This window comes from Neophocaena asiaeorientalis, unplaced genomic scaffold (assembly GCF_003031525.2).
Source record: "Neophocaena asiaeorientalis asiaeorientalis breed wild unplaced genomic scaffold, Neophocaena_asiaeorientalis_V1.1 scaffold275, whole genome shotgun sequence".
In the NCBI taxonomy this organism is placed as follows: domain Eukaryota; kingdom Metazoa; phylum Chordata; class Mammalia; order Artiodactyla; family Phocoenidae; genus Neophocaena; species Neophocaena asiaeorientalis.
Window position 1 is genome coordinate 9704493 of NW_020173679.1, and position 25717 is coordinate 9730209.

Below are 25717 nucleotides of genomic sequence, written 5' to 3' on the forward strand. Positions count from 1 at the left end.
TTTTGGCCCAGGGAGAATCCCTGAGGCCGGCAGACTGTCTTAGGGCCAGTTTCTTCTGTCTACCTGACCACTGCTTGTCACTCCCAGGTCCCCTCCACTCCCCTTATTCGTTGCACGGGCTCTGCTGCAGGTCCTGCCCCAGAGATGTGAAACTCGGTCCTCACTGACATACCCAGTCCTGGACACCAGGTGGCAGTGTCTCCAAAGCCCAGGCGCCATCCCTCTGTGTCCACCAGCCCGCCTGCCCCCCCTGCCCCCCATGACATCTGCAGCTCAGGCTGCAGAGAACAGTCAGGGTTCCCCCAACCCCTGAGGGTGGGGTGGGCACAGCCCAGGCGTGGATGTTACAGTGAGGGACAGACGCTCTCGCCCCCGTGCTAGCTTGTACACAGAAGGCCCTCGGTAAATCTTCGATGGGACCCACGACGTACCCTCAGCCCGGATGATTTCCAAGCATCGTGGCCCCAGGATCCCCCAGCCCTGAAAAGTCCCCCTGAGCTACTGCTGCCCTGGGTGCCCCGAGTGTCCAGCCCCCAACGCAGGACACCTGCTCCTCTCCTCCAAGTCTTCCAGCAGGAGGCTTCTCAGTGCCCTCGACCTCACAGCCAGGAAGAGGGCACAGCACACAAACACACCTGAGAGCAGGGAGAAGCCGGGGCGCTTCTGTCTGTTGTGGCAGATCCCAGGGAAGCCAGCTCCGTTCCCTAGAAACCTGTGGCCCTGTGTGATGGGTGTGGGGACACCTTCTCACCCAGGCCCCGTATCCCAGCCCATGGTCCGGCGCTCGTCCACAGCCTCGGAAGCCAGAAATCAACCCGATGATGGCTGTGGTTTCACCCTGGGTTCGCAGTGCCATGCATAGCATGGCCCAGGGGCCAGCGTGCTCCCTCCAGAGGAGCCTCAAGGAACAGGGTTGACCTTCAGGTTCACGGAAGGGAAGGTCAGGTGTGGATTCACGATGCGTGGCATGGTCCTTGTCTTGTTTTCAGTGGTCTTTGTTTTAGTCTCATCCCGGGACCACAGAGCAAAGGTCTCCCTCCCTGTCCTCTGTCCACAGATGGAACCCCGCGCTCCCTCGGGGCGGACTTCGGGGGAGCAAGACCCAGGAGGCCACGGCCAGGCAGGAGGGTGGGCAGCCAAGGCCACGGGAAGGGCCCGGGGGGCTCAGAGGCAGGTCGGGGGTCAGACTTGTGGGGCAGGCGCATGACCCTGTGGGAGCTGGGCCAGCACTTAGTGCTCGTCTCAGGGCCCAGGTCCTCCTTCCCAGCAGAGGGAGGAGCTGTACTTAGCCCCCCACGGGCGAGCGGCCGTCCCTCTCATCACCATCCTCACAGCTTGAGTTTTAAGTCAAGAGAGTGGTTCTCTGAGATGTGGAAATCAAGCGGCTATGGCTCTTGGTGAGTCCCGGGCCTCCTGGCTTGGATCCTGGGTTGTGTCCATGGCCACCTGCTGCAGACAGACCGGAAGGTCAGGGCAGCTTTTTGGAGCCAGGCTGATGCTCTGCTCAGACCACTGGTCCCGAAGAGTGCCTGACTCAGAATGGATTCTTACGAAAGAGAGGCTGACGACAACCCTTCCCTCGTGAGAAAGGGTTCTTCGTTTACTGACAAAGTTCTATGAAGAGTGCCCAGGGTTCGGCAAGCCAAGAGTGAGAAGGGAGCCTCCCATTGGTCATCTTTCTTGCAGATTTGACAATTCCAGGCAAAAACAACCCAGGCCAAGGACAGCCATGCAACACCACGTTTTCTAGAAAATCCAAAGGTCTTCTAAAGCAATATAAATGTGGGGAGGATGAGTCCGGGGTCCCAGAGAAAGCATGGGACTTAAGGAAGCCCAAAGGGGCTGTGTGACTTTAAAAAGTCACCAAACCTCTCTGTGCTTCACCTACACATAGAGCGGGGTATGATGAGACCTGCCTCACTTACCTCGTGACCACGAACGGTAGAATGACATGATGTTTACCGAGTGAGTCCATGGGGAAAGGCCTTACTGATCTCAAGCAGGGCGGGCTGCTCAGAGGAGGTAGAGTTTTAGAGGGATCTTAGTCGATGAATCGGAAATCGATGAGCAGGAAGGAGGTAGAAGGACTTCACCCACGGGAAGAGCACGAGCTCAGGCAGAGTCTGTCTGGCTGAAGAGGGCTGGGTGGCTGCCGCTGCACAGAAGGTGGTGGCCTCAGGGAGATGGGCGGGGCCCAGGTTGGGCGTGAGTAGCTTAGACCAGGTTTCTTAGGCCCTGGGGAGCTATGGAAGGTGCTAAGAGGGAGGAGAGGGGCTCAGACCTGTTTGCAGCTCCCCCAGCACAGGGTGGAAGATGGACGGTGAGGGCAGACTGGAGACGAGCTCGTGGACCAGGGAGGGGGCGGGGAGGAAGGGCCTGGACCCCAGGGGCCCCACGGGAGCCCCCTCCGCTCCAGGAGGGCAGGAGACAGTGGCTGAAGTGGGTCTGGGGGAAGCGTGGATGAGGTGAGAAAGCTGTGGCCCATGTGGGGAGGTGGCCAAAGTCCCCTGCAGAGGGCTGTGGTTTTTGCACCCAACTCTCCCTAACTGGTCAGGACAAGATGGTGAGACACGTTAGCTGCCCATAAACCAGACTCTCCTCAGGGGCTGGCAAGGGGCCGGGACGCCTGTTGCTTGTTTGGGCCTTCTGGTCAGTGTGTCCTGTGTGTCCCCCAAACATCAGGACCGTGCAGTGAGGGTATGAGTGACCAGGGCCCAGTGCAGCGGGTACGACGGTGACTGGGCGCACCCCCCTCCCCGCTCGGCGTGCACGATACGGGGAAAGGACCCGCCCGGGTGCACCAGGAAGGGGCCCAGCCAGCTCGCGGTGTCCACTGATGGAAGATGACGAGAAGCCCCGTGGCGAAGGATCTCGACACCCGCAAGAAGTCAGAGGCTCATCCAGGTCCATAAACAAGCACTGGAAGATGGTGGGCACGGGTGGGCGGGTAAAGTCCAAGGGCAGGATGGGCGTTCACCAGGGACATCGGCTCCACCTTCTGCAGTTCCCACCTTACGGGGCATTTCACAATCTGAGCTTTTGGTCCCTTGAACACACCCAGCCCCATTCTCCCTGGAATAGCTCTCTCCCGACCCCATCACGCATCCTCCTACCCTTCTTGTGTTCTTCCCAGCACTTGGCATCATTCTCAGGCCTAGAAGTCAGTGTATTGTCTGTCTCTCCTCCTGTCACATCAGCTCCATGAGGCAGAGCCTTGATGCTCACAGTTGGGTCCCCAGAACCTACCACTGCCTGCCACTCCCAGGGCCCTTGATGAGTATCTGCAGGGTGGATGGATGGATGGATGGACGGATGGATGGATGTGTGAATGGATGGATGGATGGATGGATGGATAGATGGATGGCTGGGTGGATGAATGGACGGGTGGGAGAATGAATGAATGAATAAGTGAGTGACTGAATGGGTGTGAAGTCTTCTGACCCAAAAGCATCGTCTGCTCTAACTCTGTTCTGGGAAGCAATGTACCGTTAGACAGGCTCTCTGCACGCCAGCACTGTGGACATTTGGGGCCGGATCATTCTTTGCTGTGTGTGTGGTCACCCTGCGCACTGTAGGGTGTTTACAGCCTCCCAGGCAGCAGCAAAGTTGTGACAACCCAAAATATCTTCAGACGTTGCCAGGTGTCTTCGGGGCAGGGGGTAGGGGTGGGAGTTGGGGTGCAAAGCTGCAGCTGGTAATATAGATAGATATATATATCCATAAATGATACAGCCCCCTCCCCAAGTCCCCGTGGCGAGTGGCTCAATCCCCAGGTGACCTCTCACCCCTCGGGGAGCCACACTGGAAACCGTAGGCTTTGCTGCTGCCGTTTATTGATTTACCACATATATACATCCCGTCAGGAAACCCGTCACGCCTCCATCCACCAGGGCCCTGTGGGTTTCCGCCGGCTGGCCTGCTCCCGACCCAGGCCCAGGCTCGAGGCCGAAGCCATGGCTCTGGACGTCAGACATTCAGCAGGAGGGGCCGGTGCTCCTCGGCGGTGGCAGCATCACTGGGAGGGATTTCGTAGACGACAAACAGGGAGGAGTACAAGCAGCCCAGGAAGGACACCAGGCTGGAGAAGTACATCACCCCGTTGGCGCTGCCCACAGCCGAGGTCAGAGGCCCTAGCACCAGGGACACCAGGATCTGGGCCAGGAAGTACTGGCAGCTCAGCAGGGAGATGTCCACGCCCATGCCCCGCCGGGTGCCGTCGGCACTGGACCCTGCAAACTGACCAGAGATGTGCGTCAGCCGGACCAGGCCCCCTGCAGCCCTGGGACCCAGCACCCATGCCCAGCAGCTTACGTCCTCCGGGCCCCACGTGATAATATTTGTGTTCTGAGATGACGACAAGAAAAGGAACCCGCGGCCAGCAGGGGCTGGCACAGCCTCTTCCCGGTCTCCCACCTCTAAAGGAGATGCAGGGCCTGCCGGCCCGGCCCCCTCCGCTCCAGCTCCGCCCTCTCTGAACCCTTGTCCCTACGACGCCTGTCGTGCTCAGAGATCCCAGGGTCTACAGCGCTGCTCCTCTGGCCTGTGGCCTCCACCTTGGACGTCAGGCTCCCTCCGCCCCCAGCCAGCACCACACTGGGGACAGAGGTGACACGTGGTCTCTGAGCAGAGCTGCCAAGTGGCAGCGGGAGTGACTCTGCCCCCAGCACAGGCCACCTGCACCCCGCGGACCGCGGCTGGGTGCCACCCGGGGTCCCGCCCAGCCCGGCCCCCCTCCCAGATGCAGCTGTGCTCCCCTCTGGGATGCCGGACAACTCCCGCCCCGCCGAGGCTGTGTTCCCACGAATTGGTGTCACGTGAGTCCTGGGGACACCCGCCCAGCCCGTGGGGGCCACCGCCATGGGAGGTCGCAGGGGAGCCCTGGACCCGCAGCCCAGCGGAGACCACGTGTCCAGAAGACTTGACGGGCAGCAGAAGCCCGAGCCTTCCAGCGGGGTCGAGTGGCCCAAGGCCCCACGTCCCCTCCCGCGGGGCAGGGCCGCCCTCCGCCGAGAACCAGCACGTCCGCGTACCCCGGTGAAGGGGGCTCCCGGGAGGTGACAAGGGGGACAGTGCGCTCAGGTCACAGCCTGAGCACCGCCCAGGGGGAGAGTCAGCCCCCGGGGCCAGGCCTGGGGGAGGCGCCAGGGGCCCGGAGTTAAAGGGGCTGTGGGAAAGGCAGCCGTCAAGGTGGTCTTTTAGTGCCGTATTGTAAAGCCTCAAAGTCACTGCCAAAAATCTACGATGGGAGCGTTATTCGGCCACAAGAAGGAAGGCGGTAGGGACCCACTCATACACAGGGTGGATGAGCCTCGAAAACGTGAGGCTGGGAGAAGCCAGACACACAAGGCCACCTATCACGTGATCCCATTGACGGGAAGCGTCCAGGGGAGCGGAGGGCTGGAGGGGTGATGGCCAATGGGGAGGGGGCTCCTCTTGGGGGTGACGAAAATGTTCTAGAATTGATGGTGTGAATACACTAAAAGCCACTGAATCGTACACTGGAAATGGGCGAACTGTGTGGCCTTGTGGTGACTTCTGCCTCAATAAAGCTGTTAAGGGAAAATCCAGCCTGAACAAAATACCAAAATTTGACCTAAAGACGGGATCTGTTTTCCTTTAGCCTCAGACGCCACCAGGACTCGGCTCAGCCCTGTCCCTTACCCTGTCTTTAAGTCCCCGATCTCTCGCTCAGTGTGGATTTTTGGCATTGATGCTCATTTTCACAAAAACCACATTCACGAATTATTGACCTCGACCGCTGAGTTTTTGGTGCCCACATGCCCCCAGCTGACCCCAAAGCCCCGCAGAGCCCTCTCCTTGCGGCTCTCCCAGCGCCCCCAGTTCCCTGCGCGAGCAGCTTCCTGCCGGGGTTTATGCTCTGCCGGTGCGTCCTGATCGTCTTCCCGTTTGAACGGGGCCCCGAGCTGTGCAGCGGGTCCCGGGACCCTGCTCAGGTGGAGAGTCACCTGGACGTGGGGCCCGAAGCAAGAAGGCCGGCACTCACCTGCTTGCTTTGGTAGTAATCGCACAGCAACGAGTAGGGCAGGGTGCACAGGGTGGAAAACAAAATCCCGTAGGTGATGCAGAGGGACAGAACCACGTAGAGGTTCCTGGAAAGGGTGGCAAGCCCAGTCCCCAGGCCGAAGGCCAGGTAGGCGATGAAGTACAGCGTGCGGACACTGAGGTGCTCCTCCAGCTTCTCCAGAATAGCTGCGACCCAGAGAGGAAGGTGAGCGACGCCCCGCCTGGGGCCCCAGGCCGCCCGCCAGGCTGGCAGGCAGCTTGCCCCTGACCGGGAGACCCGATCGGGGGCCCCAGGGAGCTAAGGGACCACTGATGGGGTCGTCTGGATGGGTGGCAGGGCCTGGGGTGGCCCCCTGCACACCCAGGGGAGGCCCCCAAGTGCTGCAGCAGGTGAAGGGGTCTTTGGGTGGAAAGATCAAAGAGGCTCTAGAGTTTAGGGTTTGCGGCTGAACCCTGAGTTCTTGCACAAATCGTAGTGCTTCTGTCACTTTCCTAACACAAGGACACTGACAGCCCCACCCTGGCCGGCCAGTGTCTAAGGGCCCTGAGGGGCCTGGCAGCTCGGGTTCCGCATGACATCCCTTTCCGGAGTCAAATACCCCGGGGCCACTTCCCCACGTCCTGGTGCCACCAAACACCCAGGCCCGCCGGGGTCCGCCAGCGAAAGCCAAGAAATTCCTTCTTAATAATGTGGTCCCTCGACCTCCTACAAAAGTCATGGTCCTGACTGTGGGGCTGGAGCTTGCTAACGGGGTCCACAGTCTGCAGCCGTCAGCTTGAGTCTGGGCTGCAGCCTGTTTTTGTACCACCCGGAGCTAAGAACAGTTTTCACATTTTTAAATGTTTAAAACAAGTCCAAAGAAGACAGATCTTTTGTGGCGCATGGAAATCATACAAATCCGAATCCCGGGCACATCAGCGAAGTTCCACTGGAGCTCACCCTGTGTGCTCATCACGCCTCGTCTGCCTCGAGGGCAGCGCCAGGTCGCCCCACCGGAGCCTCTGGCCGGAAAAGCCAAGAGGCCAGACTCTCTGGCCTTTTACTGAAAACGTGGGCGGACCCCTGAGATGAAGCCTGGGGGCTGTGCGCCGCCAGCTAGGCCACCACTGGGATGCCCCAGAACCCACAGGCACTCAGCACAGCGTGCTAGGTCCGTGGGGCACGCAGAGTCAAACCTCAGGGTCATCTCGGCCTCCTCGCACCCATCCCACGTGTTCCACAGCCTCACTCTAGCTGCACCCCCGGTCAAACCTGCACCCTCCCTCCCTCTGGACCAGCCACCATGAGAATCGACATGGGAAGGATGGGGTAGGGGTGGCAGGTGGACGGCACACCCCCCGGGAGTGACCTCGTGGTTTGTCCCTGGGCCCCCACGTGTCCCTCGCTTACGGGCCTGACACCCCGCCCCATCCCAGCCAGCTGCTTACTCAGGGCCGTACACACGCCCGTCCCCACCAGGCCCTGCCCCGCCGCGCAGCACCAGGCAGCGTCCCCAGCTGACCCCTGACGACGGGTCACTGGATAACAGAGAAAAAAACAGCGCTGTCTCCCCCCAAATTGGGATGCTGTATCTGCAGCTGGAAAGATACAACCTTCCTTCATTGAATGGGTACCAGCCACCCAGCCCAGGGGCCATTATCACTCCCACGGAGGCCCCGCCCCGCTGAGCCCAGCCCACCGGTACCTGAGTAGAAGGCAGCGCTGAAGGCGTAGATGCACATCCCCCAGCAGCCCACGGTGACCCCGCTGTTGTATTTCTGATACGCTTCCGACGTGTGCGGGGCCTTGGGGTCCCCCTGAAATACCACCTCGCCCATGAAGTCCGTGTAGAAGAGAAGCATCCCCTCGAAGGAGAGCCACCCTGGGAAGGGGGAAGGGCTGGTGACGCTGGGCAGGCGCTGGCCCGTGGCCCCTCCTCCGCCCGCAGGTGGTTTTGACCGATGGTTGTCAATTCAAAACTTAAAGAAGGAATTACCTATAGCTTCACCACGCAGACATGACTTTACCGCTGTTAAAATTTTGTAGGTTTCCTACCCGTCTTTTTAAAATATATATTCTTATAACATAGGCTCTGCCGCGTGAAGGTTTTGTATTCTATTCTTTCTCTGAACGTTATTGCCAGGAGGAAAGCTAACCCTCAGCTCCTCCTGTTTCCCCCTCCTCTGCAGGGGAGGCGAGAAAATGCCAGTGGGGCTCCAGCCACAGTGCGGGGGCAGGGGTCACCCGTTTACCTGGGAGAAATACGTTAGGAAGGGCAAGTGTTGATAGAGATCTAATTTGCTCTGTTACCGAGAAAACCACAGCACTCCTTCCTCTGATTTCCACGTGCATTTCCTCTTTTATAGAGGAAGGAGGTGATATTTATGGGGTCTCTTGAACCCCAGTAATTATCATGCATGCTCCCTATGCCATTAAATATTCATAAACAGCCCCATCTTAATGGCAGCAAAATACTTCACAGTGTGGGTCCATCTTCCCATTGTTGGACATTTACCCTTTCCCCCATCCCAGTCTTTGGCTATCATGAGTCGTGCTGTGACAAATACCTCGCACGTGTATTCGTGATAAAACCTCGGACTACATCCTTGCAAAGAACACCAAATAGGTAGGATCTCTGGGATAAAGGTGATGGGCATTTTTAAGATTTTTGCCTGTTGCCAAATTGCCTCCTAGAGGGTCATTCTGATTTACATCCCACAATGTTTGAGAGCCTAGATTATCTCAGATTCCTCATCATCCTCAGACGGTCAACAACCCAACAGCAAAGAGACACCGAAGGGCACGGAACGCAAGTTGGGGCTTCTCGGTAGTCATTCGAAAGCCGAGCCCGTGAACGTGAGACCAGCCCCAGACGTGTGTGTCTGTGTGTGTTTACGTCTCAGCTCTAAGCGTGAGGGGTCCAAACTGGCTTAAGACACAAGTCCCACTAGTGGGAAAGTGATGCCCCCCTTAATTGTGAGTTGCCCGAAGAGCTTTTGGTCCTGAGGATCTGGGCTCCGTGGAGACCCGGCTCTTCCTGGAGAAAAGCCCTCCCCGCGGCCCCCCCGCCCCGCCCGTCAGCCCCTGGTGATGCCTGGGGAGGCCGAGTGGAGGGGAGAGGCCTCCAGGCATCCGGAGCCTTGCCCCTACCCGCAGGGCCACCCGAGGGGGGCAGGACACGCGGGAGGCTTCGCCGCGAGCTCACCCAGGAAGTGGTTGAGGCAGAGGTGCCGCAGGGCCTTGGGCATGTTGCAGATGGTGAAGCAGAGGTGCCTCATGGACGGCGGCTGCCCCGACGGCTCCCTGGGGCCCGTCAGCTCACTCTCGTATTTCACGCCATTCAGTAAAATATTGGCCACCTGAAAGGGAAGCCCCCAAAAGTTCCTCCTCAGTGCATCAAACCCCAGGCACCCCTCGGAAGCGTGTGTTTTGCTTCGATGAGAAAGTGAATCAGAAACACAAACCCAGAGGCTGGGAGGGTTTGTCTTCCTGGGCGGTGAGAACTGGACACCAAACACCACCCGAAAGAGAGAAATGACTTTAAGGCGTCTCTTCAGAGACGGAAGCGGCTGAGAATCGAATCTCCCTTCGCGGTGCCTGCCTTTGGGCCACAGAGAGTAAGCTAAGACCTTGCCAAACGTGGAATACGTTTGAAAGAAAAGAAATACGGGTCAGTTGAAATTCAGACATTACGAAGTCTCATCTTTTCTGTAAGAGAGGATGTAAAAGACTGATTCCAAGGTGACTGGGCATCTGGACAGGTGGACTCCTACCTATACAGGGGTTAGGGTGGCCAACAGAGCCCGTGCAGGGAGGGAGCCGGGCACCCAGGCAGCTCCACGTCACCAGCATCTGTCAGGGCAACGCCATCGCCAAATACGCTCACTGGCTCAGTTTGCCGCCTGTTCCCGGGGTGACAAGGCCTTGCCCCACCGTGGCCCCGCCTGGGCTGGGGGTGCAGACAGCAGCCAGGTGAACGGATGCCTTTGGGAGCTGGACGTCTCAAGAGAGGAGAAGGTGCCTCACTCTGGGTCCACGCGGGAGCTTGTGCTGGGTCGGCACCTGGACGTTCCGGGTGGGTGAATGAAAAGGAAGGGAACAGCCCACGATGCCGGTTCCAAGGGCAGCTGCGTCAACAGAGCTTGTCACCCACAGCTGCCGGAGGACGACTTCGACCGACACCTATGTCCCCACTGAGCCCAGATGTGTTCATATTTAGCTCATGAACTTTACTTTCCTCCAAAACTGATTCGAAAACGGAAAGTTTTGAAAGGATTAAGAAGAGATTTTTCAACCAGAATTTAAGGACTGTATCTAGAAGCCAGGTGGAATTTCGGGAAACAGGACAGGATGACCCAGTATTGACAAAAGACTTGATGAACTGCTCTGCTATCCTTAGGAATGAGGATGACATGCCCTTGACCCGAGCAATTAGAGAAGTGGCTTTCCTTTGCCAAGGTTGGGATTCCTTCCGGTGATTTTCAGTTCTTCAGACGCTTTCCAGATCTGAGCTTGTGGATGCTGCCCACGGGGACCCGGATGCTTCCCTGCAGGACTGGCGCCCACCTGTGCAGAGCGCTTCCTCGAGATGGGATGACATTGAGTTCAAGACACGACAGAAGTGGCCCTAAGACCGGCTCGCCGTAACACAAAGGAGGCGTGGTTAAGCTTCAAAAATTTAACAACGAAGCGAACATGCGTGGCCACCTCCCAATGTCAGCCTCCCATGAAGTCAGGGGGTCTTCCCAGGCACGGGAGTGCGGGTGGGGCTGTCTGACGGAGGGTCGGGCCGGCAGAGCGGGGCCTGCTTCACGGGAGACGCGGCCACGTGGCAGCCGTGTCCAAGGGGCGTGTCCAGGTCACCCGCCTTCAGAACTGTGCCTCTGGGGGCCTGTGAGGGCTGAACAAGGGTCATAGGCTTCCTGCTCAGGAAACTCCATCCCCTGGATGACCCTGAGGGCAGGGAGGCCCTCACATCTACTTTAAATGAGCGTAACTCTCTTTAATATGAAGTAGTCTCTTCCAAGATCACGGACTCTGAAAGCAGCTAAAATCCCACATGTCAGTTTGTGGCCTTCCAGCCAATCCTACATACAACACAGACAGCCTTCCGGAAGGTTCTTTTCTTCCCAGAACATGCCTGCGCCCTTTGGGATCCGGAGTATCGACAGCCTCTGGGCTGGTTGGTTAAGGTTGCCCACCTGGGGAGGGAAGGAGGCCCCAGAAACAGCCGCCAGGTTTATGTTTTGTTTCTGTCCTTCAGGAAGACTTAGCTCCGTTGGCACTGGGCGCACACGGCCAAAGTGGGCTGGACGTGGCAGGGAAAAGACTAGGAGTGACCGCAGTACACGTGATGCTGTGACAAACCCACCGGATCCGCCCTGGGCAAACGTAAGGGTGCTTAAAAGAGCCAGGCCTTTGCTGTGGCCAGTGTCTTAAAGTGCGACCCCGAGCAGAGACCCTGAAGGCATCTGTGGGCTCACGTCGGGCCCAGAATCTCGACACTGACAGGATGTAAGGATGGGGATGTCCCTGGGGCCCACCTATTAGACCCAGGTCCCTTCTGACTGATATGCCCAGATGGGCCGGGAATTCCCTTCCAGATCATCTGACGAGGGGGGACCACGCACAGCGCCCTCTGACCCCTGGCTCCCCCCTCCCCCGGCCCCCGGATGTTTGCTTTTACCTGTTGACTGAAGGTCACGTTCCTTCTCCTGCTGGTGTCGGGGCCACCTCCTCCGGCTGTGTCCGGGATGGCCAGGGTCTGGGGTCTCTTTAGGATGCCAGCCGACCGCGGCTTGGAGGTGTCCAAGGAGCCCACCCTCAGCACGTCCCCGTCGGGGCCGGTGGCCAGGGCGACGTCCCTCCGGTCCCCGAGGCCGCGGTCCCGGTGGTAGAAGCCATCGGGGGCCCGGGGGAAGCTGACACTGATTCCCTGCCTTGGGGCACTGCCGGGGATGGTCAGGTGGCCGTCGTGGCCACCCGTGAAGCAGTCGATGAGCACGCTGTCTATGTTGGACGTGGCGAAGGACGAGGCGAACTCGTTGATGCCCGTCAGGGAACTGTCCCTGCTGACGAAGCTGCCGTACTTGGGCGTGAGGGGGCTCAGCGGGGAGATGGGGCTGGAGAAGTTGGTGTGGAGGCTGCTGGCCGGCGGGCAGGGGACCGTCTGGCCGGCGCCCTCCTCACCCAGGACAGGAGGGGAGGGAGGCAGCGGGAGGCTGGGGCTCTTCATGGCCGGCCTCTTCTCGGCCGGGGGCCGCAGGGGTCTCTCGGGGATGCTGACCAGGGTCAGGACGGTGGAGATGCTCAGGACGGCGGCCGTGAAGATGTAGATGACCCGCAGCTGCCCGCCCAGGGCTCTCCCGAAGCCGGTTTTATCCCAGTGGATCCCCCCGACCACATACCCGAACCCTCCTCCGAGACCTGGGGAGAGAAGCGGGGCAGGGAGCGGGGAAGAAAGCCCCCGAGGAAGGTGTTCGCTTCCTTACTTGATTTGTAAAATCCACCCCAAGGACCCGGATGTATCATCTGTCCCACCTACGCCCCAAAGAAAAGGAGAAGAGAATGGGATTTCCGGGGGGACCCTGGGGGACCCGGTCCCCTGCCCTTGAGGGCCGCCTGCCAGGGCATGATGGCCGCCTGCCCACACTCTGGTCCCCTCTGCACACAGCGTCTTAGGAGGAGGGAAAGTGAGTGTCGACACTGGGTCACCTGTCCCCTTGGAGTCCCGCCCCTCCCCCAGCTTCAGCGCTGTGTAAACACGGGAGACCTGGTCCCCAGCACACAGACCACTGCACGTGTGCGTGCGTGCGGGAATTCACGTGGCCACCCCTGTCTTCCTCACCTGGCGACATCGTCCTTGGGCCTGACCACCATTAAGAAAGTCACCCCTGGGCTTCCCTGGTGGCGCAGTGGTTAAGAATCCGCCTGCCGATGCAGGGGATACGGGTTCGAGCCCTGGTCCGGGAAGATCCCACATGCCGCGGAGCAACTAAGCCCACGAGCCACAACTACTGAGCCTGTGCTCTACAGCCCACGAGCCACAACTACTGAGCCCGTGAGCCACAACGACTGAAGTCCGCGTGCCTAGAGCCCGTGCTCCCAACAAGAGAAGCTGCCGCAATGAGAAGCCCGCACACCACAACGAAGAGCAGCCCCCGCTCGCCGCAACTAGAGAAAGCCCGCGCGCAGCAACGAAGACCCAATGCAACCAAAAATAAAATAAAATAAATAAATTTATAAAAAAAAAAGAAAGAAAGAAAGTCACCCCTCATGGGTCACCCCTGGTGGCAGCTCTTCGGGCCCCGGAGCCACCAGGGAACAGGGGGGCTGCAGGAATCTGGTCCTTTCCCTCTGATCCCACTCACTGATCCCACGGCCTCAGGGACCCAACAGACAGCCAATGGTTCACACAGCACAACATGAAAATGTAGGTGATGCCACACGGTGCCCGGCCAGTGGCAAAATACATTCTCACCTCCAGAAAGTGCCGTTTCCTCCCGCCCAGCGCTGGGCTCCCAATGGCAGAGCAAGGCCAGGCGCCAGGGCTCCATCCACCCAGCCCCTTTGCAGACACATCACGCATCTTAGGTGCTTTTCTATTTTGAGTCCAGCTATACTCTGACCAGGCTACTGGTTGGGATGAGTAAAACTCTTGGTTTACTCTTGGCGATGCAGGGGAACCTGCATCCGACCAGCAGGGGCCCTCCCTCCCCTCCACTTGGGGAGATCCAGCCATGTCAGGAGTTGACCTTTTCAACAGAGTCGCCTGTGGAAAGGCCTGGACTCAGACACATTCAGCCCAACCTTCCACATGTCCCTATGGTGGGACCTGACCCTGAATCTAGTTATTTAATGGCTTTCTGTAGAACTTCATTTGTTCCAGACTCTTCTTACGGGCCTCTTAATCTCATATCCAGCCCCCCCCCCCACCAGCTTTATTATTCTTAACTTTCCACATTCATGGTCCTAATTAGCTTCCCCCACTCCTTCTGAAGACACAGTGGCAGTTTGGTGACCCTTAATCAAGGTCAGATTTGCGAGAACTTTATGAACTATTTTTTTTTTTAAATGATCGAAGTGATACATTTGCACAGTTGAGGAATTATACTCAACAGCAAAGAAACAAACAACCGGATTCAAACAATGGGCAAAGGACTTGAACAACCATTTCTCCAACGATAGACGCATGGCCAACAAGCACATGGAATAATGCTCAACGTCACCGATCATTAGGGAAATGCAAATCAGAGCCGCAGTGAGATACAACCTCACATCCATTAGGATGGCTACTATCAAGCAATTTTTAAAAACCCAGAAAACAGTAAGTTGACGAGGAAGTGGAGGAATCGGAACCCTTGTGCAGTGTTGGTGGGGATATAAAATAGCGCAGCTGCTGTGGGAAACAATAAGGAGGCTCCCCCAAAAACTAAAAATAGAATTACCCAGCAATTCCACTTCTGGGTAGAGGCCCCAAAAGAACTGAAAGCAGGGTCTTGAAGAGATGTTTGTACACCCATGCTCACAGCAGCATTATTCACTATAGCTAAGACGTGGAAGCAACCCAAGTGTCCATCACCAAAGGATGAGTGGGTAAGCACAGTGTGGTCTATAAATGCAATGATACATTATTCAGTCTCGAAAGAGTAAGGAATTCTAACATACGCTACGACATGGATGAACCTTGAGGACATTATACTCAGTGAAACAAGCCTGCCACAAAGACAAATACTGTTTGATTCCGCTCACGTCGGTTCCTTAGAGCAGTCAAATTTGTAGAGGCAGAAAGTAGAATGGTGGTTGCCAGGGGCTGGGGGAGGGGAGATTGGGGAGTCGTTATTTAATGGTTATAGAGTTTCAGTGTTACAAGATGAAAAGCGTTTCGGGGGTGGATGGCGGTGATGGCTCCACAACAGTGTGAGAGTATCACAGAACTGTACCCGTAAAAATGGCTAAGATGGTAAATTTTATGTTACGTGTATTTTAACACAATTTTCAAAGAGGAAAGAAAAACTAATTCAGATGAGTACAGATCTTCCTGTACTTACTGCAGAATTACATCCTGATAAAGCCATTGTAAGTTGAAAATATCATAAGATGAAAATGCATTTAATACATATTCCTATACGTAAAATAGATAACCAACAAGGACCTACTGTATAGCACAGGGAGCTATACTCAGTATCTTGTAAAAATCTATAAGGGAAAAAATCGGAAAAAGATTTTATATATGTATATATAAATATATGTATAACTGATTCACTTTGCTGTACACCAGAAACTAACACAACATTGTAAATCAACTATATGTCAATTTTTTAAAAAGGGGGAAAAAAAGAAAATGCACTGAATACACCTAACCTACTGAACATCATCGCTTAGCCCCGCCTACCTTACACATGCTCAGATCTCTTCCATTAACCTACAGCTGGGCCAAAGCATCTAACACAAAGCCTATTTTATAATAAGGTGCTGACTGTCTCATGTAATTGACTGATGACTGTCCTGAAAGTGAAAAACAGAACGGTTGTCCGTGTAGGGTTGTTGACCCTCGAGATCACGGGGGTGAACGGGAGCTGCCGCCCAGCATCACAAGAGAGGATCGGACTACATATCGCTAGCCCAGGAAAGGGCAAACTTCAGATTCAAAGTACAGTTTCCACTGAATGTGTATAGCTTTTGTCAAGGCAAAAAAATCGTAAGTCAAACCATCATAAGTTGGGGACTGTCTACATAAGATAAAAAACGAATTCCTTCTTCCGACCCTCCAAACTCCCGCCTGCCTGGACCCACGCAGAAGCTCCCTGGACCCATGTGCGTACGGGATTGTATAGAGAGATGAACAACGACGTTTTCTGGAAGAAGCGACTGAGGCTCGGAGAGGCCAAGCAGTTGCCTAAAGTCCCACCATGAACAGGAGGAAAAGCACAAAACCGATTCAGGATTTCAGCTCCTGGGCCACCCCGGCCTCTTCATACAGGTCCTACACATATGACATCTTTCCCTGGATTTTTAGAAATCTTTTCCATTGCTATTATAAATGGGATTGTTTCTTTTAGAACAAGATAAGTGTTTTATGTACAAACGCTAGAGGTATTGATTTTTATATGATACTTTGATAAGCAAACATCATACTGAATTCTCTTACTGTTTTGCAGTTGATTCCCTTGAAGGTTTTGTTTGTTTTATTTTTAAACAATTTATTTAGTTATTTACTTATTTATATTTTTGGCTGCCTTGGGTCTTCGTTACTGAGCGCGGGCTTTCCCTAGTTGCAGCGAGCGGGCGCTACTCTTCATTGTGGTGTGCGGGCTTCTCATTGTGGTGGCTTCTCTTGTTGTGGAGCACAGGCTCTAGGCACATGGACTTCAGTAGTTGTGGCTCGCAGGCTTTAGAGCACAGACTCAGTAGTTGTGGCGCACAGGCTTACTTGCTCTGCGGCATGTGGGATCTTCCTGGACCAGGGCTCAAACCCGTGTCCCCTGCATTGGCAGGCGGGTTCTTAACCGCTGTGCCACCAGGGAAGTCCAAGCACAGACTCTTTGTTTTTTCTTCCTTTCAATTTTATTGAAGTAGAGTTGATTTACAGTGTTGTGTTAATTTCTGCTGTACAGCAAGGTGATTCAGTTATGCATATATATTCTTTTTCATCTTCTTTTCCATCATGGTTCATCACAGGATATAGGATATTAGTTCCCTGTGCTGTACAGTAGGGCCTTGTTGTCGATCCATGTTATATATACTAGTTCGCATCCGCTAACCCCACACTTGCAGTCCAGCACCCCCCCCAGCACCCCTCCCCTTGGTGGTCATTCCCGCCTCCTTCCCGACTTCAGTGGGAATGTTTCTCGTGTCTGGCATCAAGCACAGCACAGGTGTGTGTGTGTGTGTGTGTGTGTGTGTGTGTGTACACACAGTCAATTGTCATTATTCACGGATTCCATATTTCAAATCTACCTACTCAGTTAAATTGATTTGTAACCCCAATAAATACATATGTAATGCTCAATCACTCTCGGATACGGGCAGAGCAGTGAAAAAAAAGGGTTTTTTGCCCGGCTTGTGGGATCTTAGTTCCCCGACCAGGGATTGAACCCGGGCCACAGCAGTGAAAGCGCCAAGTCCTAACCATTGGTCCACCAGGGAATTCCCAGAGCAGTGAAAGAGTCGCCCGACACACATGGTCCTGGCTAAGACTTTCCACAGTGACGTTCTGCCTTGTTGTTTCAACTCTCACACTGTCAACAACCATCCTTTCCATAGTCTATGTGGGTGCCACATATTTGCAGTTTTGTGCTTTTTTCGGGTGACACGCTGTTTAGTTGACAGCCCCCAAGTGTAGCGCTACCGCTGTCTAGGGTTCCCAAGTGCCCGGTGCCCGCGACGTGTCTTATGGGGAAAATATGTGAGTTAGACGAGCTTCGTTCGGGCACGAGTCATAGTGCTGCTGGCCGTGAGTTCAATGTTAATGAATCCGTGATATATACTAAATAAGATGTCTTTAAACAGAAACACATAGAACAAGGCTATGTATCGATCCGTTGACAAAAATGATGTGGCCAGAGGTTCGCAGGAACCTAACCCTGTATGTCTCCACGGGCCATGATTCGAGGTTGGCTAATTCAGAGCTCGTGACGCCTTTGAACGACACAACTACCTGAATAACGAGAATCAACGACGTATAACACTATTTACACACGGTTATATACACACATACAGAGCTATATACGCACATATATGCATATATATCAACGATATCTTCCATAAAAAAGAATGAAATAATGCCATTTGCAGCAACATGGATGGACCTAGAGATGATCACACAAAGTGAAGTAAGCCAGACAGAGAAAGACAAATATCATATGATATCGCTTATATGTGGAATCTAAAAAAAAAATGATACAAACGAACTTATTTACAAAACAGAAGTAAACCCACAGACATAGAAAACAAACTTATGGCTGCTGAAGGGGAAGGAGCGGGGAGGGTTAAATTAGGAGTTTGGGACTAACATACACACACTCCTATATATAAAATAGATAAACAACAAGGACCTACTGCATAGCACAGGGAACTCCACTCAATATCTTGTAGTAACCTCTAAGGGAAAAGAATCTGAAGGAGATTCAGGTTATATATATATAACTGAATCACTTTGCTGTACACCTGAATCTAACACAGCATTGTAAATCCGCTATACTTCAATAAAAAAAGAAACATAGATTAAAATATAGATATTATAGTATATAACATGTGTACTGTTGACATATGTGGTTTGAGAGGCGCACCTTCAAGCACGTCCGTGCTCGCCCACGTCTTTGCATTTTGTCCCAGTCGCACAGCACCTTACCTGCCAGGAGGGCGTGGATGTTCAGGCCGCGGTCCTGATCGGCGGGGCTGCACACGTCCATCATGTACGCGTGGGTGGGGCTGTCGGCCGAGTCCGCGCTGAAGTCCATCAGCGCCACGCCGCCTACCGTGAGGAGGATGCCCCACTTGTGGTCGTGGGCCGTGTCAGCCAGCGCCGTCCCGATGTCCCTGCCGTTCAGCAAGAGTGAGAGGCCCAGCAACGCGCCTGGGGATGGAGAACAGAGTCACCAGGGAAGCGCGGCCCTGCTGGCCCGGCGGCCACCACTTCAGGCCGAAATCTTTTTTTTTGCGGTACGCGGGCCTCTCACTGTTGTGGCCTCTCCCGTTGCGGAGCACAGGCTCTGGACGCGCAGGCTCAGCGGCCACGGCTCACGGGCCCAGCCGCTCCGCGGCATGTGGGATCTTCCCACACCGGGGCACGAACCCGCGTCCCCTGCATCGGCAGGCGGACTCTCAACCACTGCGCCACCAGGGAAGCCCCAGGCTGAAATCTTTAGGGCCCCAAGAACTTTTTAATCAAACCTTAAGCACTTGGATCAGGGTTTTTATATCATCAAGCATAGCAGGAATGATATAGACTTTATTAACTCTTTTTCTTTTGGCCGTGCTATGCAGCTTGCGGGATCTCAGCTCCCCAACCAGGGGTTGAGCCAGGCCCATGGCAGTGAAAGCCCGGAATCCTAACCACTAGGCCACCAGGGAACTCCCCTATTAACTCATTTTTAAAAAGTGATCAAAATGAGATATTTTCACAGTTAACCCAGAGTGGATTACAGGGTGCTCCCCGCTACCACACCAGTGACACGACCTGGATAACTGTTTTGGTCAACACTCTTTTGGATTTTCCTAAGAGGAAGCAGTTGGGGCCTTTTTTCTTTTTTCCATTTTATTTCAATTCCAAAACAACAGACCTATAGCCAGGACAAGAATGAAAGGGCGTCTCCTTCCAAACCTTGAGGTACATCGGTCACTCCAAGCGCCCAACAGTGGTTGCAGTAGGAATCCTGAAACAGAGCAGGTCAGTGGTCACTGCTGAGGTCCCCATTGTACATGGGGACCAACACCGAAGAGCTTCATCAGATTCCTGAAACACCTGCACTCAAACGTCCCCAGGGCATCAAAAGAATAAGATGATGAAACTCTGAGTCAGCAACAGAACCCTGAGCTAGAAAACAAAAGATAACCAGACTCTTGGAATCACTCAGCTTCTCCTTAAATTTTCTACTTAGGTCCCTACAAGGCACGAAGGAGCCATGACCTTCTTGGGAATCCAAGAAAGACCAGGACCTCCCAGACCCAAACCACCCCCAGCTGTACTGCTTGTCTCCTCTGATGACACCGCCTGGCACGGGATGGTGGAATACTCAGGGTCTGCTGAAGTCTGGTCCTTTATCTGGTTTAGATAAAGTCACTTAGGATACGGGGTCTGACCGGCCATACCTGTGTTCTGCTACAGCCCCACACAACTGGGGGACTTACTCTGGCCCCTCCCTTGTCCCCCTGGGGACCCTCAAGCTGCCTCCACTGAGGTTTCTGGAAGCTTCTGGGGAGGTTTCGGAGGCCATCACGGGCGGGCCGAGTGGGGGCTCACCGAGGATGGGGCTGACGAACCACACGAGGCTGTAGAGCTGGTCGGGAAGGCCCATCTGCAGGAGCACCGGGGTCACGTACGCCGTCTCCATGGCGTAGCTGAACTCGATGCCGAAGAGGACGCAGCCGTTGAAGAGCAGCTCCCGGAAGGACCTCTGGGGGTGCAGGTCCCCGAAGCCCACCAGCTCGACTGGACACGGGGTGTTAGGGGGCGGGGGCGGCGATGGCCGGATGCACTTCCTCCTCTTGGGGTGTCGTTTGAAGTTGTTGGCCCGGTGGCTGATGTGCCGGGTCATGGACCCCGAGTAGCTGGCGATCGGGGGCCTCCAGAGGTCCTGAGGGGTCAAGGAGGGGAAGAGGGCCTCTCCCGGAGGGGCGCTGCTCACCGGGGAGGTCATCGTAGGGGGAGCCGGTGGGTGCTCCTGTGGGGAAAGCCCGTTTGGGGGCAGCCGTCACCCACGGGGCCTCCACCACGCGAGCTCATTTGTCCCGGTGGCTCTGTCCCTCCAGCCCCCGTGGCACCGCTCACCCATCCACGTGGGAAAGGTGAGTTCACTCGGGGGTCCCGTAGAGCCGACACCGAGCCCCCGGAGTGGAGCCTGCTGTATGGACGGTGTCCCTGGGCCTCACTTTCGCATTGGGGCAGCCCGCCTGCCCGGGGAGACCAGAGCCAGAGAGAGGATCAGATCCTTCAGGTCCCCGCACTAAAACTCAAAGGGACGGTTCCCCAGACAGGCTGTACCGGGAGGGCCCAGCAAAGAACCACGAAGAGTGGTTGCCACCAAGAGCCCCGTGGCTGCCCTCAGGCCGCAAAGGTTGCCGAGCTATGTTAGGACCTGTGTCCCATTTCCAGGGCTAATTTTGCCCTTCCCTGCAGGCCCCAGGGGAGCAGAGGGGGGAGACCAGGCACAATGCGGGGAGACAGGACTCACAGGCACCCTGAGCGCTTCCAAGTGGTGAGGGGACAGCCCTTCCTTCTCGGGATGGAGAGTCACACCCTCCCTAATACCTGGGTTTCCTCTCCACCCTAAGCCGGAGGACCCAAGCCTAAAAGCCGCCGAATGAGTTCAACTCAAGTCTTTTCCTTTTACAACAGCTGCACAAATGAATCTTCAGTCGAGTCAGGAGAACTGAGACTTTCATAGTGTTTGAAATGCTCTCTTTAAAGAAATAAACCGACTCCCTGAATCCTGCTTGTTATAGGCAACACACTGAATAGGGAAACAGTTTACAAAAAGAAAAAAAAAAAAAGTGAGGGACAGAAAGAATCCGGGAGGGTGAAAAATAGATTTTCCTCCATCCTCAAATTATTTTTTTGAGGAATTTTTGCAACGCCCTCGCCCTGGGTAGGGAATTAGCAGGCGTGTAGGCTAATTCACAGATACTCCTGCCTCCTCTGTCCCCCACCTCCCTGGGGTTTACAATGTGTGCCACTCGGAGACCTGCCCTTGGGCATCCAACTGTTTTCACTGCTTAGAAATTAATCTAGATTGTAAATATTAAAGGAATAGGTTCTAGCATGTTGACCTGTGCGTTTTAGCCAATGTCAATTTTACTAAGCACAGGGAGAGGAAAGCTACTAAGATCAGAGGGAAAGAGACAGATAAAAACATGAGAGGGGGAAGTTCTGCATTGGGTTTGACCTCTGTGACACAGCTCACCTCATCTGTATCACAAAAAAGCAATCGCCTAAATTTCCTTTGGAGTCCTTCCTGGGAAGTAGGCCCTAAACCCGAGACGACATTCCCAACATTGATAGGTTTCCTTACAAGAACACTTGTTATTTACCGAGATAAATAGTAGAGGCTTTCTTTCAAAATTAGTTAGTTTTTTTTTTTTTTTTTGCGGTACGCGGGCCTCTCACTGTTGTGGCCTCTCCCATTGCGGAGCACAGGCTCCAGACGCGCAGGCTCAGCGGCCATGGCTCACGGGCCCAGCTGCTCCGCGGCGTGTGGGATCTTCCCAGACCGGGGCACGCACCCGTGTCCCCTGCATCGGCAGGCGGACTCTTAACCACTGTGCCACCAGGGAAGCCCCATCAAAATTAGTTTTTAAGCTTTAGAAATGAGGCCCTTATTTCTGACTTTAACTTACTGTACACCCTCCATCACACTCTTGCTAGTCGATAACTTCTTTATGAATCACTCTGAAATTCCTTATCACTCCAGATGAGCATCCCAAACTACCCCACTACCCCACCCACTCGGGGATTGTCTTCCTTCTCTTCAGAAGACACCAGTGGTAGAAATGATTTATTCTGGAGACGTCCCAGCAGGATTCAGAACGCAACATGTTAACGCAATAAACCATCCAGCAATCCATCCATCCATCCATCCATCCATCTACCCATCTTCCCACCCATCCACCCATCCATCCACATCCACATATCCACCCATCCATATACATATCCACCACCCGTCCTCTAATCTACCCAACCTACCCGTCTACCCATCCACTCTTTCAAATATCCATCCATCCATCCATCCATCCATCCATCCTTCCACTTGCCCACCTCCCCACCCATCCTCCCATTTGGCTGAGTACTGAATACCAAAACACTGAATTTATAGAGATAAAAGAAAGACATAGTTCTTGGCCTCAAGTCAGGTGAAACAGTGGAGGAAAGACATGCTAAGCAGTGGGAACCACCCATGCAAAGGAGCTCTGTGCACCAGCTGGGCACAGTGGCGATGTGGTGATGAGAGATGAACCCATCAAGAAGGGATTAGTTGACCCGGAAGACTTGGTACGAGGTAGATTTCACACCAAGATGACAGGGAATGACATAACCAGCGAATCAGTCTGCTCTCGCTTCTAGAAAAGGTATATCTTACGACCTTAAAAAAATCTCATGCTCTCCTCTACAACAAGGGCAGAGGGTACCTAAGAACTATGCAGACAAGTAATACTTCACTAAAAACATAATCCACTTATGAAGATTAAGTCAAGTTTTTAAAAAATTAAACTTTTAAGCTAAAAGCACCTTGTTTATGTTCCTCACGCGTCTCACTCAGGCCCCTGTACATAGTAAATACTCGAGAAAAAATGGCTGGTCTTGCCTTCAAAAACACAGGTGGTTGTTAGCTAACCCTGGAGCTTCATTCATTAAGATCATAGAAATAGAGGACCCGCTGGAACACCGCATAATAAGACTGTCTCCTTAGAAGTCAGAAGGAAGACGTTAGCCCAGGTGTGTCAGAGAGCTTAACCTGACTTCACCTGTCTGGTCACAGCCCCGCACCTGCCTCGGTGGCTAACTCCCTCTGTGCCTCTCTACCTGCCCCTTCAGGCACAGGACGCCTCTCTTTCCTGTTGGCATTTTACCCCCATAAAGTGAACTTAAGTGAACACGCGTTAGAAACCTTCCCTTTCATTTTAGAATGAAGAACCATGGGCCCCGTCTGGAAGAATTTTAGCCTCACACAGCATAAGGCGGAAGTATATTTTTGAAAAGGGAGGATATCTGACCCACTTAAAATGGACTATGTAAATAGTCCATGTCTCTACCTGTGATGTGACAATTTCACCATCACCTGCCCACCACCTCCAGCTTTAAAACACAGCCTGCAGCCCGTCCTAGCAAAAGTGAGACCCTCACCGCCCCCATCCTACACCCCGCCCCCCGACACACATCTGAACCGGAATTAAACCTGAGCTTGAACAGAGTCTTCACTAAGGCTTCCCCTTCAAGTTTGGGCGATCAGGGTTACCACTTTTATTTAAAAATACATATATTAAAAGCTGTCCACGGAAGTTTATTCTAAGAACTACTGAAAATTCACTTTTGAATGTTATAAAAAAGAAAGTAAAATGTAAACTAGTAAAATAGAATTTTAATACAAATATTCATCAGACCATCTTGATCACACTGTATTACCGTTTACTCTGCCCCCCCAAAATGTGCACATATTCCTGGACCCCCCAGGTTATATGCTGGGTCCACTGTGCTTCTAGAATACAGAGGGTGTTTCAAGGAATGAATCCCTCAAATTGTGTTACGGGATGACTAGGCGGCAAATGACTCATAAAAATAAACAACGTCCATGTAATTCGAACGCTTAAAATTACCCCACTCTGACCTCAAATCGTTTCCTCATTTCTCTACGTGAAACCAGGCTTCCAACTGTGGGGTGACATGGGGCCACAGCCCTTCCCTGTCCTTCCTTCTACCAATTCTCAAAGTTTATACTTCAGGGAAATCTTCCCAGACCAGTAAAGGGCTCTATGGACTTCAGGGGATGTATTTAATCAGCTAGTTGCTCAATTGTGTGTCGCCCACTTCTCACTTTTGATCTGTGGCAATCTAGCCCCTGCCTGACAGCCAACTGATCCCCAAACCCCCGGTGAGGCACACATTGAACTTTCATCAGCACCTGGTTCTACTTCCCTATAAAAACTGAAAAACAAAAGCATTCTGATAACCCCACAAATGACTTGTGGAGGACAGGATGAACCGAACCGCTGTAACCCCTCCCGTCTCAGCCTTAGCATATTACCCTTGACGAGAGAGCAGAAATCCTTGGTGCTCATCATAAACTTAATCCTGGGATGATGAGACAGATTATCCCAGGGCCCCAGCCATCCAGAGCATTCATTAAGCCTCTGGCGGGAGGCGAACCGGAAGCTGATGACACCTGCCCAGGTGACCCGGGAACAGGCCTCCGGCACCCATAAGCAGAGCTTAAGCCTGGGGCAAATTCCAGTGTTCGATCTCTTTCCTTGCAAATGTGAAATAAATCTGTCACCCAACTGCTACCGTTCTCAGGGCGGGAGAGTTCTGCACTCAGGGGGCGAGACGTGGGCTCCACTGACAGTTCAATTAATTAGACATCCAAGGGGAACAAAGGTCTCGGTGCCAACCTCCAGTCCCAATCCTGGCACTCTGATTACCCTGGGGCCTAAGCCGCGACTCTCCCAGCACAGAGCCGGGAAGCTGTGCGGAGGGCACAGGAGGAAATGGAGGTACCTGTGGGTCCAGCCAGGAGGCATCCCTTTCCGAGGCCGGGGTCCTGCCTGCCCCGGTCGCAGCTCGGGTCCCGGCCCGGCCGCCCCCGGCCCGCCACTGCTCCTGCAGCATCACCCCGCGGGGCGGGGCCGTGACGTCACGGCTGCATCCTAGCCAGGCTTCATCCTCGCCGCCTACCGCCGGTACCCGCAGAGCATCCTTAAAGCGGCACCGCCCTGCAGTCCGCCGCGGAGGCGCTGGACCCCGCGCAGGGCCCCCACCCCTCGCCTGTCGCTCATCCTCCTGAAGTTTAAAGGCCGGCAGAGTCTGCAAGGAAAACTCCAGAAACAGGCCCGCTATGACTTCCGCGGGCTGAGGCGTTCTGGCCTTGGTGGGCCCCTTTCTCCATAAAAAAATATATATATATATAATTATATATATATATAATATACATTATAATTGTATATTATAATTATATATAATATACAATAATTTTATATTATTATATATATAATTTTATTTTACAGCTGTGTTGGTTTAAAGATTAATATATATGTGTGCTCTGGACACTGCCCACTGTACAGAATAAGTTGATCTTGCCTAGAAATATTATACTGCATTCACTTATTCCCTTAACCGATGTATCAGGTGCTACTCTGTCCCAGCTCTACCCTAGGGACTGGGGATACAACAGTGAACAAAGAGGCAAAAGTTCCTGGCCCTGTGGCATGACATTGTAGAGAAGGAGAGACACATTGAACAAGACAAATAACATAAATAAATGGTAAGTCAGAAGACAGACATCC

At 54.0% G+C, this 25717-nt stretch overlaps 1 protein-coding gene across 1 annotated transcript; it reads right to left on the bottom strand.

The window, feature by feature from the left end:
- Positions 1–3816: 3816 nt before the first annotated feature.
- SLC45A1 (solute carrier family 45 member 1) lies at positions 3817–25043 on the bottom strand. The gene is made up of 9 exons (XM_024749951.1): positions 24933–25043; positions 19968–20388; positions 19288–19380; positions 18357–18581; positions 11691–12430; positions 9210–9363; positions 7710–7886; positions 6005–6210; positions 3817–4236 (listed from the first exon to the last, which is right to left on the bottom strand). Exons 1-9 carry the CDS (start codon positions 25041–25043, stop codon positions 3967–3969), a joined length of 2397 nt encoding a protein of 798 aa, XP_024605719.1. The 3' UTR covers positions 3817–3966.
- Between the last annotated feature and the right edge of the window lie 674 nt (positions 25044–25717).

Excerpts from the sequence above, each read along its gene's own strand:
- SLC45A1 (XM_024749951.1), bottom strand. The coding sequence starts at position 25,043 with ATGCTGCAGGAGCAGTGGCGGGCCGGGGGCGGCCGGGCCGGGACCCGA. Across the intron at positions 12,431-18,356 it reads CATCCACGCCCTCCTGGCAG|GTCTCGGAGGAGGGTTCGGG; the intron begins GTAAGGTGCTGT and ends TTCTCTCCCCAG. Across the intron at positions 9,364-11,690 it reads ACGTGACCTTCAGTCAACAG|GTGGCCAATATTTTACTGAA; the intron begins GTAAAAGCAAAC and ends CTTCCCTTTCAG.